Raw genomic sequence first — 20,108 nt, forward strand, 5'->3', positions numbered from 1 at the left:
CAGACGCTACCCACTTCTTCTCGAATGTCTTTTTTCCATCCGCTACAGGTATCCATAGCAGGGGAAGTGCGAGAACAAAGGGATATACCGACTATCAGCGCCAGGTTCTGCATGAGTGCTGAGGAGAGCAGGGGAAGAGAGGAAGGGTGGGGATGACATCTTGGTCTGTGTGTGTTTGCATACATTGGTTCACACACAATCAGGAAGCAGCCAATTCAAAGAGAGTGGTGATTGTTTTCCAGGTATCAAATATCAAAAGGACGACGATTTCTGCTGTGGGGTAAATGGACTGTTCAGGTGACGATACTCGAGGCACTCCCTGGGTGGGTGAATAGTGAACTATTCCTCAGTATGCATTTGGCTGTCTTCGGGACTGCATGGGTTACATGAAATGTGTGTAAGACAGTGTTTGTGTTCTCAATCGTCTCTGCATATAAGACCCCCGAAATATGGCGAGTGTTCTTGAAATTTAATTACTTGATTTGCTTTCGTTTGTCTACACACTTGGGGATGGACCACGTCAGTCTTTGTGATGTGGTACCAGCCAACAGTTCCCACCGGTGTTGCTTGAGGGTGCTGGGATCAGTTGCTATTTGTCTGCAGGCGTGAGCACAAGGCTTCCGGACATTGTGGGAAGCAGATGTGTTGTCGTGATGGTCCTGGCGAGGTGCATTAAGGGAGTTATTATTCTAGCACTGTGTATTTGCGTGGAGCTGTTGCAGGTGAGTGTTTTCTAGAGTCTCTTTGCGGTATACATGTTAGGCTGGGGTTTTTCACAATATTTATGGGATGTTTAGGTCTTTATTAGCAATGTCTTTTGTGATATGTTATTCCCACTGTCAATCTGTAGTACTAATCAGAGAAGGGCATCACGCCTGATGTTTGTGGCAGTGGAAAGCTAGTGCTTCCTACCACCTCTTACCTCTTGGCAGAGCTGCACAAAGGGTAGCCATCACCTGATACTTCAATCAGTGATTAGTGTGAGTTCTGGGCTGCAAGCTGCATGAGCCCCTCTCCCAGCCTGCACACGCGGGAGTACGAAAAGCAGCCAGCATATCTGTCTTGTGGTCGGTACGAAGACGCAGTCTGAAGATTTTTAACACTGTCATTATGTGCAGTGAGCTATGTTGACGTCGATTTTGTGATTGTATTCCTTGCATGATCAGAAAAAAGGATGGATTTAATTACTTCTTTTCGATGTATTTCACAAGAACAGCATCTTCAAAAACAGCAGAGAATGATGAGCTTTTGCCACTAAATAAAATGGTGATCCAACCCCTGTGAATTTAATTTTATAAATAAACAGTATATCTTGTGCTATGTAATTGACATTGGTTTGAATTTCCTTTTGTAAGATCCTTCCTCTCCAGCAGAAGAGACAGTCCTTTTCATGCCATTATCCAGGTGGGGATGCTGGAGGGGATTGAGGAATTTGCCAGAGGGGAGGGGCTTATCAATTTATCGATGTAGTTAGTCAATTAATTTGCTATCGAAGGTGGGCAAAGGGGTCCCAGAAGGTGGGGGAAGGGCAGAGCTGGGGGGGTTGTCTGGGATCATGAAACAATTAACACAACAATGTGTTAAGGAAAGGGGCTCGTAAATCAATCAGTTTACTCCTGAATGTATGCAGCCTGCACTAATGAAATGAGCCAGCACCCTTGTTGCCCCATTACTGACTAGAGTGGTACCAGCTATATAAGTGTGCATGGACAAAAGGCAGTATGAGAATTTTAAAGGTGTGTATGACGGGAAGTATAGGTAATTTTTACCCTCCCTTGTAAAACATTCAACAAAACATTTATGTTTATTTTGCTACCAGCACAACTAAAATTCCGTCATCACAGTACCTCAACTAGATTCTCCAGCTGGATGACATGTAAGGGTGATCCCATCATTCATTTTCTGCACTGTGGATACTAAACTCTTGTGTTTGTTATGTACATTGGTACAAGGTAAAATGACATTAATGTTATCAAATAATGTAATTATGGAACAGAATGAGCCAATTTTAGCTGCAAATTAAATTACAATCAGAAAATTCATAAAATTCGGATTTATTACTTAAGGAAGTAATAAATGCATTAATAATACTGACAGGCAAATTATTTTATGAGAAAAGAATGTTGTGCATAATAAAAAAAATTTACTTACAATAGTGTGGAAGATCTTTAGTACGATGCCTTCAACAGTATACTGAGCAAGCAAACAATAAACAGAGCAGCATTTAACAAATGATTAAGCATTGGGCAGACATTTCCTTTTTGTCACCGGGACACAGATAAAATATTAAGTGATTACTAATGATATCGAAATATGAAAGATACTGGTAAGGGGAGTCATATGAGCAGAGTGCCTGGAAAAGGGGGTGGGGGAATTCAAGTTGCTGCCGTGGTTTGACGGTTTAGTGTCGAATCTTGGCTGTACTTTCCAGCAGACAGAGCATTACTCATATACGTGAATTAAGACGTGCACTGGGATTTAAAATATGGTGTCCCTGTATGAATAATTGTTGATGGTCCTAGTTAAATAACAGATCGAACAGTGGCAGAGGTTACCTAGCTATGAAAGTTGTTGCAGAAGTCACTGCTCTGACTATTTTACAAAAATATCTAACCACATAAAATGAAACTGCACATAGAGAGAACCTACGTTCTAAAACTCAATACACATAGGAAAATTAAACCACCCTTAATACATACACAACCAGAGAGGCACCATCAGGGGCCACATATGAAATATTCACACCAATGTAGCAGAAATAATCTCACTACCCATGTTACAAGGAGGGATGCTGCTCAGACATTCACAGTAAACTGCACAGTAATGAGCAAAACATGGGCATGCAAAATACGCTGTTATAAGAATCCACTCACAAATAAATAAAATAACTGAATAAGAAGATCATGCAAAACATTGCCAAACAAAACCAAACGTTACCATGACGTCCCTAGAAGTCAATAGAACCCTGATTGGTTAAATCTTCTCCAGTCTCAGTTAAAGACATGAGCCCTGTACAGAGCATACCCTGCCAGAGTTCAGGAAACGAGTCTTCATCCAGCTGTGTCTGTTGTGACTTGGCAAGACAGCCAAGTCACTATGAGAGGAAGCCGAAAGGCACGCTTTAAGCTCACGCAGGCTGGCGTGAGGTCTGGAACATTACAAGGAAATGAGAACTTAGAAAAACGGACGCAGTTGCTGTAATACTTAACTTTAATCCATAATTGTAGAACATCGCTCTTGATGATACATGCTTCACATAATAAATATCAATTGAATACGGCGCCTTGCTAGGTCGTAGCAAATGACGTAGCTGAAGGCTATGCTAACTATCGTCTCGGCAAATGAGAGCGTAATTTGTCAGTGTAGCATCGCGAGCAAAGTCGGCTGTACAACTGGGCGAGTGCTAGGAAGTGTCTCTAGACCTGCCGTGTGGTGGCGCTCGGTCTGCAATCACTGACAGTGGCGACACGCGGGTCCGACGTATACTAATGGACCGCGGCCGATTTAAAGGCTACCACCTAGCATGTGTGGTGTCTGGCGGTGACACCACAGTGTCCAATAGAAGAGACCATTGAGCGCCAAAGTCAGAGTCAGAGTGATGATAAACTTGGTTTCTGTATTGTCCTGGTGCCTCCATGAAATGATTTAGTCAGTCGAAGCCCAGACCTCGGCGACCAATCAATACCCATGGCTTTGTGTCAGCCAATGAAATGATACGGAATCACCCACTCAAGTCTTCCTCTGAAAAGTATTTAAAAATAACCAAGCACACTAGACATCATAAACGAAAAACTCTGTGCTCGTAACAGACAAACAAGGCGCTGAATTGTCGCTGTTTAGCTTGCATGGATGTTTGCATCTTTCCCAAAAGCCCCTTTGCTCACCACATACTGATGCAGATGCTTCTGTGGTCCTCCTGGAAACATGTAAGCGTACTGAACGGTGCCGAGGTGTTGGTTGCATTATCAGGAGAGTGGCAGCTACCATTATTTTTCAAGAAAGACCACTCACACCATTGGCATTCTATTCAGAGTGAGTCAACTGATATCTGTCTAAGTCGGCACACAAGTTGGAGGTATTGTTACTTTAATAATATCGGAATTGCTCACACCTTGCCCTGTTAAGAAGTGAATCAAACTGTACAAAACAAACGTGAATGAGGGTACTGTCTAGAGCATTGGCCAGACATAAACAGTTTTTGATTGTATCTTATTTTTATTGTTAAATGCTAGTAAGGGCAACAAAAACTGGATACACATATATGCTAGTAACTATTATGACACAGTCATCGACTTTCAAGTTAGTAGTTGACTGGGGCTCACCCTCGACGTCAGGGCAGGCTTGCAAATATTCAGGAACTATTTCACACACCTTGCTTCTCATCCCCATTTCGATATTGTTGAACTCCATTAGAACCACCTCACACAAAAGCTGCTCACTGGTAATAGTGTTAGCGTACACCTTATCCTTAAGGTAACCCTAAAGAAAACATTCCATTGGTTAAAACTCAGGAGACTCGTCTGGCTACTCCACAAGTCCTTGATGGCCAATCCAGTGGTCTGGAAATACTTCATGCAAGAACGCCAAAACAACATTGGCGAAGTGTGGTGGAGTATCATCTTGCTGCCACCACAGTTCATCGAAGTTCCGTCTATTACAAAGTTCTGAAGTAAATGTATCCCTCATTATCTCAAAATACGTTTCCTCTGAGACATGACCTTCCAGAAAGAATGGGCCAATCAATCCTCTGTACGTCACACCACCCCAGGCCATTGCTCCCATGTACTGGGAAGCATACTCTGTGGTGACATTTGGATTCTCTCGCGGCCAAGCACGCAATTGTGCCTATTTATCTATTTTGCTGTGTGCAATTTCACCTCATCAGTCCTGGCAATATTTAGCATGAGGTTCATGGTCCTGTAGAAAGTTATTGTACATCAACTCTTTGCAAAAATGTCCTCGATTCCCTCAGGGAGCTAAGCATTCGCTTGCTGGATACAGAGTTGGGAAACCTGTGGGCCCTGGACTGTGGGCTGGTGAGCACTGCCAGTTCTCTGTCATTGTAACCTCCGGGCATGTTTCAGCGAGCACCATGTGTTGTGGTGGTGGAATGTAGTGTCACAGAGACTGGGGATCTTGGCTTAACTGCTTGGGTCACAAATATGGTAAAAAATTCTAAAAAATACCCCGCAACTTACCAACTGACCTGCCCACAATTTTAGGAGACAATGAATTAAATGTGGTCCATATTTTGCAGTTCTATGTGATGTCTGTTCATCTCACTGTTATCTTAGGCATAAGGTTTTCATGTATTCCATCATCTTCATCTTTTATCTTCCAATTGCTCAACCAGGTATAGTCTTCTGTTACACTACATCGATGAGCCAAGACATCATGGCCATTTCCCACTGCAAGGTTGAACGTCTCTTCGTGGTGTTGCAGGCACATGGCGCAGTGACAAAAGGCAATAAGCAGAAGAAAGTTGAATGGGTAGCCATTATAGCGAAGATAATGGCCGAAAATGTAAGCAGTTTTGATATTATTACGGCCCTGCAGTTGGAAATGAGAATCTCTCAAATGGCAGTGCTGGACGCCTGTTGGCATACTACTACCGTGAGCACCTGTGGAAAGTGGTAGAACGATGGTGAAATAACGAGTAGCCTGTCTGGTATTGAACAATCACGTCTCATCACAAAATGTGGAGGTCGGAGGACCTCTGTTGTGTAATCCAGGATAGGCAGCAATCTGTGGTAGATCCGATGACAGAGTACAGTGCTGGTGCTGGCACAAGTGTTTCATAGCACTTTAACCAAAGGGCATTATTCAACATGGAGTTCCACATCACATAACCCCTACATGTTCCTGTGTTGACCCAGTGACTTCGTCAGTTATGAGTGCAGTGGGCACATCATCACTGAGATTTCACTGTGCAGCAATGGAAATGTGTCGCTTGTCGAATTAATTTCATTTATTGTTTCACCTGGTCGATGGTTGGGTCCTTGCATGCCGTAATCCAGGCGAATAGCTGCACGAAACATGCACTGTGCCACAAATGCAGGCAAGTGAGGGCAGAATTATGCTATGGAGTACATTGAGTAGGGCTCACATGGGATCTGTGGGGTAATCGAAGGCATCATGACAGCAGTGAATTAGGTGAACATTATTGCAGACCACCTTCCTCGCTTCATGCTTGAAATCTCCCTCTACAGCGAAGACATCTTCCAGCAAAGGTCAATATTACAAAATTGAAGGAGAGGAATTAATGACCCAAAGAAGTTTGAACACTGAAAGAAGTGGAATTCTCAATTTCATTGTTTCTTGGAGATCTTTGCTACAACTGAATTATTAATTTGCAGAAAAACTGGATGAATCTCTGACATAGTACGTCTTCTTGTACTGCTCTTCCTTGAGCTTTCTCAATGTTCTCCGTTAATTGTGTCGCGGAAGGATCCCAGACCACGCAGCAGTACTCCAAAGTGGACGAGCGGTTCTAGGCGCTACAGTCTGGAACCGTGCGACCGCTACGGTCGCAGGTTCGAATCCTGACTCGGGCATGGATGTGTGTGATGTGCTTAGGTTAGTTAGGTTTAAGGAGTTCTAAGTTCTAGGGGACTGATGACCTTAGAAGTCAAGTCTCATAGTGCTCAGAGCCATTTGAACTATTTGAAGTACTCCAAAAGAGGACAGACAATCGTGGTGTAGGCTGTCTCTTAGGTAGATCTGTTACATTTTCTAACTGTTCTGTTAATAAAACACAGTCTGTGGTTTGCCTCCCTCTCAACATTTGTAGTTTATTCTCGGAATCATGATTTAAAGCCAGTTCTTGAACTTTGTTAATAGACTTTCTCGGGATAGTCTTCAAGTCTTCCATTTCAGTTCCTTCAGTATCTCTGACACACTGCCGGCCGCAGTGGCCGAGCAGCTCTAGGCGCTTCACTCTGGAACCGTGCGACCGCTATGGTTGCAGGTTCGAATCCTGCCTCGAGCATGGATGTGTGTGATGTTCTTAGGTTATTTAGGCTGAAGTAATTCTAAGTTCTAGGGGACTGATGACCTCAAATGTTAAGTCCCATAGTGCTCAGAGCCATTTGAACCAAGCCATCTCTGACACTCTCCCACAGATTATACAAACCTGTGACCATTCGTTCTGCTCTTCTCTGAAAAAGTTCAATACCCCTGTAAGCCCTATCTGTTACTGGTCCCACACAGTTCAGCAATATTCTAGAACTGGTCACACGAGTGATTTGTAAGCATTCTCTTACGTAGATTGATTGCACTTGCTCAGTATTCTACCAGTAAACTGAAGTCTACGGCCTGCTTTACCCACAACTGAACCTATGTAATCATTCCATTTCATTTTATTAGGAAGTGTGACATGCAGGTAATTGAATGAGTTGTCCGAGTCCAATTGTGAATCATTTATATTACTGTCATAGGCTACTATGTTTTTTTCGTTTTGTGAAGTGCAAAATTTTACATTTCTGAACATTTAAAGAAAGTTGCCAACCTCTGCACACTTTGAAATGTTATCAAGATCTCACTAAATATTTATGCAGCTTCTTTCAGATAGTACTTAATTATAGATAATTGCATCATCTGCAAAAATCCTGATTTTACTATAAATAATGCCTGCAAGTTCATTAATATACAGAGTTCGCCTGAAAAATGGATACACAGTTTAAGGAACGTAAAGTATTACTTATGTGTTTATTTTACATTTAATAATTGATCAAACATGTTGTACAACCATCATTTCAGCACATGGTTACTTTAAATGTTCAAAATTTTCGCCGTTGGCGGCTATACATGTAACAGAAGGACGAGCGCTTGCGCAACCACGTCAGTCAATGTTACAGTGGAGATTACTGCACATGTCGCTGTAATCTCGTGACGAAGTTCCTCCAGTGTGCATGACTTACGTCGATGGAGGTTATCTTTCACAGTTCCCCACAGGTGAAGGTCCATAGATGTTAGGTCTGGCGACCATGTAGGTAACTCAATGGACCCTCTTTGACCAATCCAATGCCACGGAAAATTGTCATCCAGGAAAGCTTGTACGGCTAGCTATACTTGGTGGTAGTGTGGTGGCGCCCTGCCCTGTTGGTAGAAGACCTCTTCATCAGCTCCATAAAGCACATGTATACATGGCAAAATTGATGTGCATAACATTTCCAGGCACACTTCTCTAGTGGCAGTGTCATCAAAGAAAAAGTGGCCTACTAAGCCCCTATATGATAGTCCACACCCCACATGAACCCCTGGTAGATTGACCGCTTTATCCCCATAAACATGCAAACTTTCCAGTGCCCAGTACACACTGTTATGGCGATTCACTCTCCCATTAAGTTTAAGTTGTGTCTCGTCACTCCGCACTACCTTCATCACAAATTGTTCATCATCAGTAACTATTTCTTGATACCATTCGCAAAATTACATTTGGCGATGAGGGTCGTCGTCATTAATCGTGTGCAGTAATCGTGGGATGTGAACTTTCCACCTTGCAGCTTTCAGAATTCTTCGTACACTTGTACTGCTAACCCTCACTTCACATACACATTGCGTGGCAGACTTCTGTGGAGAATTAACAAACGTTGCGAACACGAGAGCCGACGAAACAGGACTTGTAGCCATACGCTGTCTTCCTGATATTCCTTTGTGAATATCACAAATCCTTCCATTCAGTTCAAACTTGTCAATGATGCGTTTAATTGTTAGGCATGTTGGGGGGTTCTGTTTCAAACTCCCGTCTCCACTGACATTGCACTTCAACGGCATTGTCAAACTTGAAAAACCACTTCAGAATACATTTTCATTGCTCGAATGTCAAGCATGCTCCAGCGATCTTGTTTTTTTCAATACCGAGATCAAAGTACTAACATCTGTTGAGCCAGAGAACATACTACAGCACACTCGTAACTCAAATCGAACGACAATATCGATATCTTGATAGAGCCGGAAATAGTGTATACATTTTTCTGGCAGACTCTGTACAACATTAGCAGCAAGGGTCCAAACACACTTCCCTGGGACACACCTGAAGTTCCTTCTACACCTGACGATTACTCTCCATCCAAGATAACATGCTGCACCCTCCCTGCTTAAAAGTCCTAAATCCAGCTACAAATTTCACTTTTTTCCCTTCATGATCATACTTTTGACAATAAGCATAGGTGCGGTATTGAGTCAGATGCTCATCGGAAATCCAGAAATACAGAACCTACCTGATAGCCTCATTCCAAATCTTTTAGTATATCATGTTAGAAAAGGGTAGTGGAGTTTCACATGATCGATGTTTTTTTAAATTTATGCTGGATGCCATTGTCAAGATACCTCATTATGTTTGAGCTCAGAATTGTTTTAAGATTCTACGACAAATCAGCGTCAAGGATACTGTATAGTTTCGTGGATCACTTCTGCTTTCTTCCTTGCAGATAAGTGTGATGTGTGCCTCCTTTCAAAAACTGGACATGGTGTTTTGTTCAAGGGATCTACAATAGATGATAGTGGGAAGAGGGCATAACTCAGCCACAAATTCAGTTTAGAATTTGACAGGGATTCCATCAGGGCCTGCAACTGTGTTCAGTTTTAACGATGTCAGCTGTTTATCAACAACCACTGACATTAATGCTTATTTCATTCATCTTTTCAGTGGTATGAGGATTAAACTGGGACAATTCTTCTGGGTTTTCCTTTGAATTTGAAAACAGAGTTGAGCAATTTGCTTTCACTTTGCTACCAGTAATTTCAGTTCCTGTTTCATTCACTAAGGACTGGATGTTAACTTTGGTGCCACTAACAGCCTTTACATACGACCAGAATTTCCCTGGGTTCTGTGAAAGAACACTTGACAATATTCTGCTATATTAGTCATTGAAGGCATTATGCATCAGCCGCATGGAATGGCTGTGCGGTTAGAGGCGCCATGTAGGGGATTGCATGGCCCCTCTCGCAGGAGGTTGGAGTCCTCCCTCTGGCATGGGTGTGTGTGTGTTGTTCTCAGCATAAGGTAGTGTAAGTCTAGGGACTTACGACCTCAGCAGTTTGGTCCCATAGAAATTCACACACATTTGAACATTACGCATTGCCTCTTGACAGCCAAACGTGTTTCATTCAGCATCTCTCTATCTATACCTCTTCGCTTCGTTTTAGTCGCAAACTCATTCATCAAAACCTGTTGAGTATTTCTTGTTAACCTGGAATCACGGAATTTGGTAGAAGCAACTTTAACTGTACAAGTAGAGCAAATAAATCCCGAAATGCTAATTTGCATTTACATCACACGAAAACATATTTGTTTTGTCATTTGTTATCTGATATCAAAATTTAAAGCAAAAACTCTCGAAAATCTTGGAATCCCTGGGGCTGATATTTCGCCAGTATCTTTTTCAATTTTCCACTAAGGACAGTGCTACCACAATGAGATCCAGGGCTATAACTCATTTTACTGCAGGCTCCATGGAAAACTGTCACATGCACGTTGGATTTTTAGGTGTTCTACTCCTTCATTGATTGTCTGATAAATATCACAATCTGCAGCGGATAGGCACTTGGTGCAGGGAGTGGCAACTGACCCTTAACATAGACAAATGTAATGTATTGCAAATACATAGAAAGAAGGATCCTTTATTGTATGATTATATGATAGCGGAACAAACACTGGTAGCAGTTACTTCTGTAAAATATCTGGGAGTATGCATGCGGAACGATTTGAAGTGGAATGATCATATAAAATTAATTGTTGGTAAGGCAGGTACCAGGTTGAGATTCATTGGGAGAGTGCTTAGAAAATGTAGTCCATCAACAAAGGAGGTGGCTTACAAAACACTCGTTCGACCTATACTTGAGTATTGCTCATCAGTGTGGGATCCATACCAGATCGGTCTGACGGAGGAGATAGAGAAGATCCAAAGAAGAGCGGCGCGTTTCGTCACAGGGTTATTTGGTAACCGTGATAGCGTTGCGGAGATGTTTAATAAACTCAAGTGGCAGACTCTGCAAGAGAGGCACTCTGCATCGCGGTGTAGCTTGCTCGCCAGGTTTCGAGAGGGTGCGTTTCTGGATGAGGTATCGAATATATTGCTTCCCCCTACTTATACCTCCCGAGGAGATCACGAATGTAAAATTAGAGAGATTAGAGCGCGCACGGAGGCTTTCAGACAGGCGTTCTTCCCGCGAACCATACGCGACTGGAACAGGAAAGGGAGGTAATGACAGTGGCACGTAAAGTGTCCTCCGCCACACACCGTTGGGTGGCTTGCGGAGTATAAATGTAGATGTAGATGTAGATGTACAACCATTGGCCACTTGAAGAACACAAAAACCAATTACATGTTTCCCTGACTAAGAAGTCAAGATTTCTTAGTAGGTTTCTACTTGCAGCAGAAGTAGCAAGTTGAACTGAATTTCTTACACATTTTATAAGGATCGTACGTGGAACGTCTTTTTCAAAATTTGATACACAATATTGTTAGCATGTACCATTACATTCGTATTGTCTGTATGTAACCTGCAGCTAGTTTAGATCGAATTTGAATTCTTCAGGCATGTCTGTAATTGCTGTTACAATAGACAATGGACGGGCAACTAAGGACCTGTCGGCCAGATTCGGCCTGAGATTCGTTTCAGTCCAATCCGTTGAAGAAATTCGTTGTAGAAAGAGAGCAAGGCACTGCACAATGTTGCGACAGAAGATTTTTAAGACAGCTATTGTAAAAAGTCGAAACTCTTGCAGATAATTTGTAACTTGCTAGTTGAGTCATGAATTTTAGGTTAACCTAGATTTCAAGAAGGGTGGTAGCCGATTTCAAAAAGTGTGGTAGTCACAGATGAAAACTCAATACCCTATAACAAGGATAGTTTTCAGTGCTTTATGGGTGGGTCCAATTAGCTGAGATAATTGATAAAAATAATAAACATTATCCAAAAATTAATGAGAGTCTGCTTCTAATACTACACAGTAACCAGAATTGAAGAGTAGTAATAAAACCCAAGGTATAATTTAAGCATTGGGCTATAATGTGTGAAAAAGTGTATTAACCGGTCAACAATTAGAAGTAGTAATTTGGATGTACACAACACAGACAACATCTATTTCTTTTAAAGTATAAGTGTTGAGCTGAAGGGCATTATACTAGTTGTCGATTTTCTTTGGAAGATGTTAGCTGTGCTAAATTTGGGGCAAATCAAAAATGGCTCTGAGCACTATGGGACTCAACTGCTGAGGTCATTAGTCCCCTAGAACTTAGAACTAGTTAAACCTAACTAACCTAAGGACATCACAAACATCCATGCCCGAGGCAGGATTCGAACCTGCGACCGTAGCGGTCTTGCGGTTCCAGACTGCAGCACTTTTAACCGCACGGCCACTTCGGCCGGCTGGGGCAAATCCTGGTTGGACATATTTCTAATCACACATTGTTATGTGAATAGTAATTTTCCATGTATCCATAAGGCCTACTTTCCTTAGTGCAGCTTCTTTTCCACAGTCATTCACTCTAAAGATTTTACCCATTGCTCCACAACCAAGGTGTCACTGTTTATAGTAGTCTAAGGAAAGTTGCCCATTAGATTTTCTCATCAAAGATTTCTGTATTGTAGAATGGCCTTAAAAATAGTGCCACATGTCCCAAAATGTTAATGAGCTACAAAAACTAAGGAATTTCTAAAGTTCAGTGCCCACCGCTTTCGCTAGTTGCACTTGCTGGGTATAGATGTTGATGTCGACATTCACAAAATATGTATTAGAGTTCTATGGTCCTTATCAGTTAGCTTCTGTTCGACCATTACTTTCCAGTATTTTCGTTGTGTTTCAGTTTATAATAACATCAGTATCAATAGCTTTCCCTTGCTTTCAGGAGCAGTTTCTCACACTAAGGGCAAGAGAGTGCCCTGAACCTTTGCCCACTCCTATGCCTTCTTTGACAAGGCCGTTGGTGGAAATAGGGAAACTTGTTGTGCCAGATATCTTCGTCCACAACTGCTGATAATGATTTTTATTCAGAAGTTAAGCAGTGGCAGAGCTCTAAATCAGTACTGAGGACGTTTTGATTAGTTATAAAAAATGCTCCACATAGACCATGGGTGCTTTAGTATATGTTAACATAGTATTCATTTCCATAATTGTATTGTTATGGCAATATTTTCTGACACCATTTTTTTCCACTTTTCTGCAGCACTAATGTCGCTGGCATAGAGGACGGCAATGGTAGTGATGACAGTTGCAGTTTGGTTACCAAAGTTTCCCTGGCTGCAGAAACAGGCAACAGGATACAAAGTAACATCGAGAAGCAGTCAACCCATGGGAATAAAACCGGCACAAGGCATCTAGCACACCACTGCCACACCTGTAAAAATACCTTTGAATGGTTGCAGGATCTGAAGGAACACACATGTGTGGAGAGAGGTGAAGCTTTGCATTTTTGCAACACATGCCACAAAACGTTCACTACAAGAGCTAATGTAAAAAGGCATTTGCGTCTGCACACTGGTGAACGCCCTTTCAGCTGTGGCGTTTGCAACAAGACGTTCTCGGAAAGTGGTAATCTGAAGAAGCATTCTCAGCTGCACACCGGTGAACGACCATACAGCTGTGTCATTTGCAATAAAACATTCACCCGAAGTGCTCATCTGAGACAACATTCGAAGCTGCACACAGGCGAACGCCCTTTCAGCTGTAGCATTTGCAACAAGACATTCACGATAAAGAGTAATCTCGATAAACATTTTAATCGGCACACTGGCAAGCGCCCCTACAGTTGTGGGTTTTGCAACCTAACGTTCACGCTAAGTACTAACCTGAATCGGCATTTAAAACTGCACACTGGCGAACGCCCCTACAGCTGTGGTGTTTGCAACATGACATTTGTAACAAATCACCACTTGCAGAGGCACTCGCAGGTGCATACTGGCAAACGACCATTAAACTAATGCCTTTGGCAGCAAGACAGTTGCACAAGATAATAATTTGAAGCAGCGTCCACAGCTGCACATTGTCAGATGTCTTTACATCTCTCACATTTTCTAAATAATTCAGCGATACTAAAAACGAAAAGATACTGAAAAGTGTAAACAACACTATGTTTGTGATCTTATTTCTATAACTGCAGCATTTTGGTCTTTGCAAGACATAAGATGGAGAGTGTGATGTCTTTTGAAATGTGAGGTATTTGAACTGCGAGAGGAGTGTCTTCCGTGAAGCTATACACTCCTCTCTGTCTTCATATGGGTATTTCAGCCTAAGCCTCTGTATATTTTAAAGTTGTGACCGATCGAAATCCAATCATTTTAATGGCCATAGAGTCCTACCAGCATCTGACTTTCAATGAACCACTTTCCTCGAGTCTGATTGTGAACAATATTTGACCTGCTATTAACGTCTGTACATAATAATGTAACTCAGTGTCTCAGATGATTCTCAGATTTTTCTGCTTTCTTTCTGCCTGTTGGCACACTTAATTTATTCGAGGGATTCAGTGCTAACACTACATTTTATGCAACATTATTTCGTATGGTTAGTTACAGCAAAGCAACAGCATAATAGGTGAGCCTCCATGTACATTTGGAGAAAATGGAGACACATGTCTAAGTGGTAAATAATTTTATTTCTTTTGTGAAAGAACGGTTAAGGTGAATCCTGTCATTAATTTCATCTTCTTTGTGTAGCAGTGCCTATGTTCCACCAGTTTTCGCTGTAACATCCACATGAACATTTATGGGGTACAGAGCATGTATAGAAAAATTATTCTACTGGTATCCAAAAAAGTAATTTGCAACGTACCAGACAGATAGAATTCGACATTACAGGTGCCAAAGCAATTGGAAGGAGAATAGTAATCGCATATATGTGAGAGCATTTACCCTGAGCTGTAGTATGACTGAAGATCAGCTGAGTATTGTCTATTTCACCAGATGTTAGTGCCAGTGCAAGGTTACACTTGAGAATACATCTTCCATTAGCATAACACCTTCATCAATGTTGAATGGGGCAAGAAGAGATAGTCTTTATTTACTCCAAGAATGACTGTGACATTACTTAGTGTTAAGCATTTTAAGTTTTTCCTGTACATTAAGCATGACAACATAGCAAGGCATCCATTGCAATCAAGAATGACACCAGAGTGGTGCTCCACTTCAGAGGTATTTTTACACCTTCTAGCTCAATCTGTCATGCTAAAATATACCCTATGTTGTGCTGTTGCTGTTCTCAAACGAGAAATATGTAGGTATAGCAGTATTATTGCACTAATGGAACACTTACTCAGTTATTTATTACGAAGCATATAGTGCACTGATCATATCTAGCTTGCTCTCAGTTTCTTCTGCTTCAAAAATGATTTTATACACTTTGGGGCAGGTTCCTTAGCGAAAACAAAAAGAAGCCCATGTCAACATATGTCCAAAAATCCTTTGTTTTCAAGATATCAACGAAAATATACAGGTTAGGTGACTGGTGCTCAACAGTATATAAATATATAATTCTCTGAATGTCCTCCTCTCGATCCTAAACCCGCATGAACTCGTCGAATCATTAAGTGTCACTCCCTTTCAAATACTCCTTGAGGGTTACCAATGGTAAAGCAGCCATCCATGACACATCAGTGTAGAATTTCTTTATTGGGTGGTTCTACATAGATGAAATGTTTAAGTGGTGCCCAGAGATAGATCGAATGGTGAGCCATACGAGCAACATGTGGTCTCACTTGGTCAGTAGTCAGTGGTGCCTCAGATATTGTCGCGGCAATGCAACGATCTCAGCACTGAACAGATAGGTAACTCAGCTATCTTTGGTCCTGAGATGTTGTCTGATACAGCAGTGCAGCTGTATATCCTTTACCATTTGTGCTGCCATACATAAAAGCAATGTGTGCCTGCTCATGAAATAAATATTCTGTCATCTTCGAAAGGAGAACTTTCTGTTAACTATGAGTCAAACAGGTGAAGTTGTTGTGTTGTACCTGGAAAGCTGTTGATCGTTAACTCTCATCAATAATTCGAAAACGAAGTACTTTTGGACATATGTTTATTAGAGATTTTTTTCTTGTTTTGGTCTAAGGAGTACAGCTTCAAAGTTAGAAAAACTGCTTTTTAAACACCATGTAAAGGAAATGCGGTCAATAAACCAAAGTATGTCTGTGCAGTGATCTGCAGACTCGACTCTCTGTGTACATGTAGTGGTGTGGAGAGGTGGTGGAGTAGTAGTATAGTAGTTAGGTACTCTCCCACCACGCTGTGTGGAGGCTCAGGTGGAACTACTACTACAGTCTTGAATTGCCATTTGTAAAGTGACATAACTTTTGTATCCTCTTTACTTGGTTTCCTCTTTATTCTTTATGCATCTATGATGAGGAAGAAGTCTATAGAATACTTGTTATGTTTTTTTGGTAACATGATTTAAAATTCATTTTAATTAAATGTACTTGGTGATTGAATTGGTTTGTCACATTTATTTACCCAAGAGGGTTTTTTACTGACAGTATGTACATGGTCTCAGGATGCCAGCGGAAGTACATCGCTATAAGAATGTTTCAGACATTCTTACATCATGTTTGCACGTTAGCTCAATTCAGCCTTCAATGTGCCAGGTGTTAAGTAACATTCTATCACATCTATTTGATGCCTGTAATAATTGAAAGGATAAGCAGGTATAAAATAGTCTGGCATTGTAACTGCACAAATCATTGGTTACAGAATGCATCTTGAGAATGTGGGTACGGATGTACACTATAGCAGGAATCAGCATAGTTTCTTATAAAAGAGGTATACAATGTTTCTGTATGAACAAATTCCCAGTGAATATTGCTGTTCCCGAAGTAGTACATTGGCTGAGTGATGATACAGATATTATACTCAAAATATGAAGAGCCTGGTTTCAGTCTGTTTCCCTGTTATTAGCATAATTTCCTTTTGTAAAACGTCTTTTAATCCTATCAGTATATATATTTTCTGTTTCTGGAAGATCTGCCTCACATCCACCATCTTTTAATATAGAAATTCAGTCTGCCACTTTCATCTCCTTCCTCTCCCCTTATCTAATGAAAGTTCATCTGCAACTCTTAGAATGAAAAAAGAAATACGTTGTATCTCAGATGAATCTTCACTACTCTTTACTCTTCTGTTTTTTCCAGGATACCATATGGATATTATATGGTCATATCAGCAATTGGACTAAACAGAGTCAAGATGATAATTATTTCAGATTGGGAAGGGAATAGAAAGAAGTAGGTATTGCACTGAAAGGAAAGGACTGTCAATTTTTTGACATAGCTCCCAAGTTTCCATACTATTATTGCAAAGTATCTACTTCCAAGCCTTATTTGGAATCACAGTTTTCGTCATGAAGCGAATTGTGCACGGTGTTCAGAAGTGATTGCATAAGCAATATTATTATACCAGTTGCTGGGAATGATACATTTGTAAAAGAACCAAAAGAGCATAACTCTGCTTTACTATGTTCATTGAAAGAGGGATGCGACATATCTTTTTCTCACAAGGTACATGATATTTCAGAGACTTACTACAGCGCTCACCAGATGAAGAAGGCGAGGGCAAGACAGTAAAAGTCAAATGATAAAAAGTCAACTGGTGCAAGAAAGTGTCTATTTACAATTGATGTATAAACAGTGCAGTTACTGCCTGCGACAGAAGCTGGCGAGTGACTAATACACCACTTATAATTGAGACAATGGTTCAGTGGTATATTATATTTGCAATGAAGGAAAAGAAGCATTACACTTATGTTTGCAACTTTAATTCTAGATTTTTTTAAACACAGAAATGAAAGGTTGTGTCATATCCAAACACACTGTGGTAGTGTGCATGTCGATTTTTATTACAGTGTACTGGCGTAGAAGGGGTGCCTGATCAGGGTGGAAGACATCATGAGCGTCTTAGAGAGCCTGAAATTAAAACTATTAAATTCATGGAATTTTGGTATATTGTGCCAGTTTGATATGATTAACCCAGCCTGGACTGTGAGGCCACCTGTCAGACTAAATTAATATAGTGCGCCGTGGAATTGGAGGAGAGAGTTAGTTGTTGGCTGGTCCAGATGACGCAGAGCCACAGACAGATCGTTTAAGTCAACCATCCTGTAAGCAAGCTGGAGACATGACTGGACTGGATTCTGCACACCAAGAAGCTGTCGGCAACTGCCAAATGACATTTGTTCCACACTTCCAGTTGATTCATCCTGGTGGTGCATGTGTATGATTTTGTCAGCAGATTACCGGAACTGAAAGTGTGTGTTGATGCCAAGGTTCTACCTGGCACATATGCTCTGAGGTAACGCACTCTGGAATTGTATTTGAAAAATGTGACAAAAAATTGAAAGTAAAATTTTGCATTGAAATCTTAAAATATTCATAGACTGGCTACCCATCCTGTGCAATCCTTTCCCTTTCGATGAGGCCCACAGACGTGGTGGCTTGACCCTCGTTGGGGCCTTAGAATCTAGGGAACGTTATGTTGTAGTTAGTTTCCTTCAGAGTTATAATGAAGGTGCTTAATGCTAAGTGTTACAAGTGGTGATTTTATCTGAGTTGTTTTATTGGCTTATAAATATTTTTACAAAATTGGAATATTGTTAGTATCTGAGCTTGGCAGTGGTCATGCAGTGTTGGTGAGATATATCTGGAGTGAGGTTTCAGTGGATGTGTAAGGGGGGCAGCCAGTCAAGGAATATTTTAGGGGAATTGATTAAAAAATTTATTTCAAAGGCCCAGTGAAATCTTTATAAGTTTTCTCCCAGTAACTTACGCTGTATCTACGTGACACAAGTCGCCTGTCTTGCAAAACCGAGGCAGCTCTGTCCAGTTAAAGCTGCTGACAAGAAACACCCTGAGACCTCTGCTGAAACTGCTAGCGAATTCACGCCATTGGTTTTAGCCAACAGCGTGTGTGGGATGCAGGTCACGTGTGTGGACGCTGGAGTGTTCTGCGGTGCGGAACACAGTTGCCTCTCCCTCTTGTAATCCAGACCTCGAGCAGAATAGACGTCTGCTTTTTACGATCGGCCGCCAACGTAAGTTAGCATGAACCGTTTCCCCTTCCATTGCCCATTTCAGTTAATTGTTCGACCTCCTAGACTGGCCTAAACCTGATAACTTCCGACCCTAGGAGCGCCCCTGTACACCGTACAATGAAATATATCCCCTTTATTGTACCTGATTTCCTGTTCCGTCATTTAACGGCAGCACTGGATGCACACTTTCAAGTCCTGACCGCTCGACCATCTGCACACTGTCGTGACGAGGCATAAGTAACAACCTTCTTCCCTCTTTCCTCCCCAGTATACATTGACATTGGTGACCAGAAGTGAGATCATATACGTTAACAGAGGTATACAGAGCTCCAGGATGGAGAGGCGTAAGTGGGTGGTAGAGTCCTTCTCATTCACCGGTTAGCTCATGTGGCGATCTTGTGAAAGGGTCTAGAACGCTCATAAATATTCATTAGAGGATGTCTTGGGGCTCATCATAAGTAGGGGCCTTAATTACTGGGGCCCAAGCGGCTCTTAACAGAGAAAGATGCCCTATGCAGAGTAGGTCGTTGATCAGTACTTAGATAACTAAATTTTATTAAAGCTATAAATCCCTATATCAGCCCTATTTTAAGCGAGCAATGATAGTTCCATTATTTTTGAGCTCTCTAAGAAACAGGACAGGTGCTAAAACTAACAAGTAATAATGAGTAAGTTTACGGTATGAATGACACTAATCAACTCTTAATTGTACAGTAAGTGCCTGCAACACGCGATTTCAGACTATACAATGTGTGGTAACACTTCGCTTCAATATCTGAAAATAGTATAATACTCCTTCAAGTTATAAACCAAAATACAAGTTCCTTAAATACACATTAATCAAGAATGTGTAACATGTAAGTTAACCTTAAGTGACAGCCTGAATTCTCATTGAGAGAGAAATCATATGTAAATATTTATTACTTAAAATCCTAGACATCATACAAAAGATGGGGAAAAAAAGAAAGTGTCTAGCTTTCGTCGGCCCTCAAAATATTTGAAGTGCTCTGTTTGTAACGTGACTCGTGAGGTTTGTCATCGGCATGTGGCATTTAAACACATGTCAACAGACGTCCACATGTGATATCTA

The 20,108-nt window shown here is 41.3% G+C and overlaps 1 protein-coding gene across 3 annotated transcripts in view; it reads left to right on the forward strand.

The window, feature by feature from the left end:
- The window catches only part of LOC124717057 (zinc finger protein 501-like), a 295,897-nt gene that overhangs the window by 227,422 nt on the left and 48,367 nt on the right, over positions 1-20,108 (forward strand). The window contains exon 8 of one of the 3 annotated variants that reach the window (XM_047243741.1): positions 13,173-13,941. The exons of the other annotated variants lie outside the window; for them this stretch is intronic. Coding sequence (XP_047099697.1) covers positions 13,173-13,926 — 754 coding nt within the window. The 3' untranslated portion in view covers positions 13,927-13,941. Of the gene's footprint in view, positions 1-13,172; positions 13,942-20,108 lie in introns of those variants that run through there. 3 annotated transcript variants of the gene reach the window in all.

Source organism: Schistocerca piceifrons, chromosome 9, assembly GCF_021461385.2.
Source record: "Schistocerca piceifrons isolate TAMUIC-IGC-003096 chromosome 9, iqSchPice1.1, whole genome shotgun sequence".
Lineage (NCBI taxonomy): Eukaryota > Metazoa > Arthropoda > Insecta > Orthoptera > Acrididae > Schistocerca > Schistocerca piceifrons.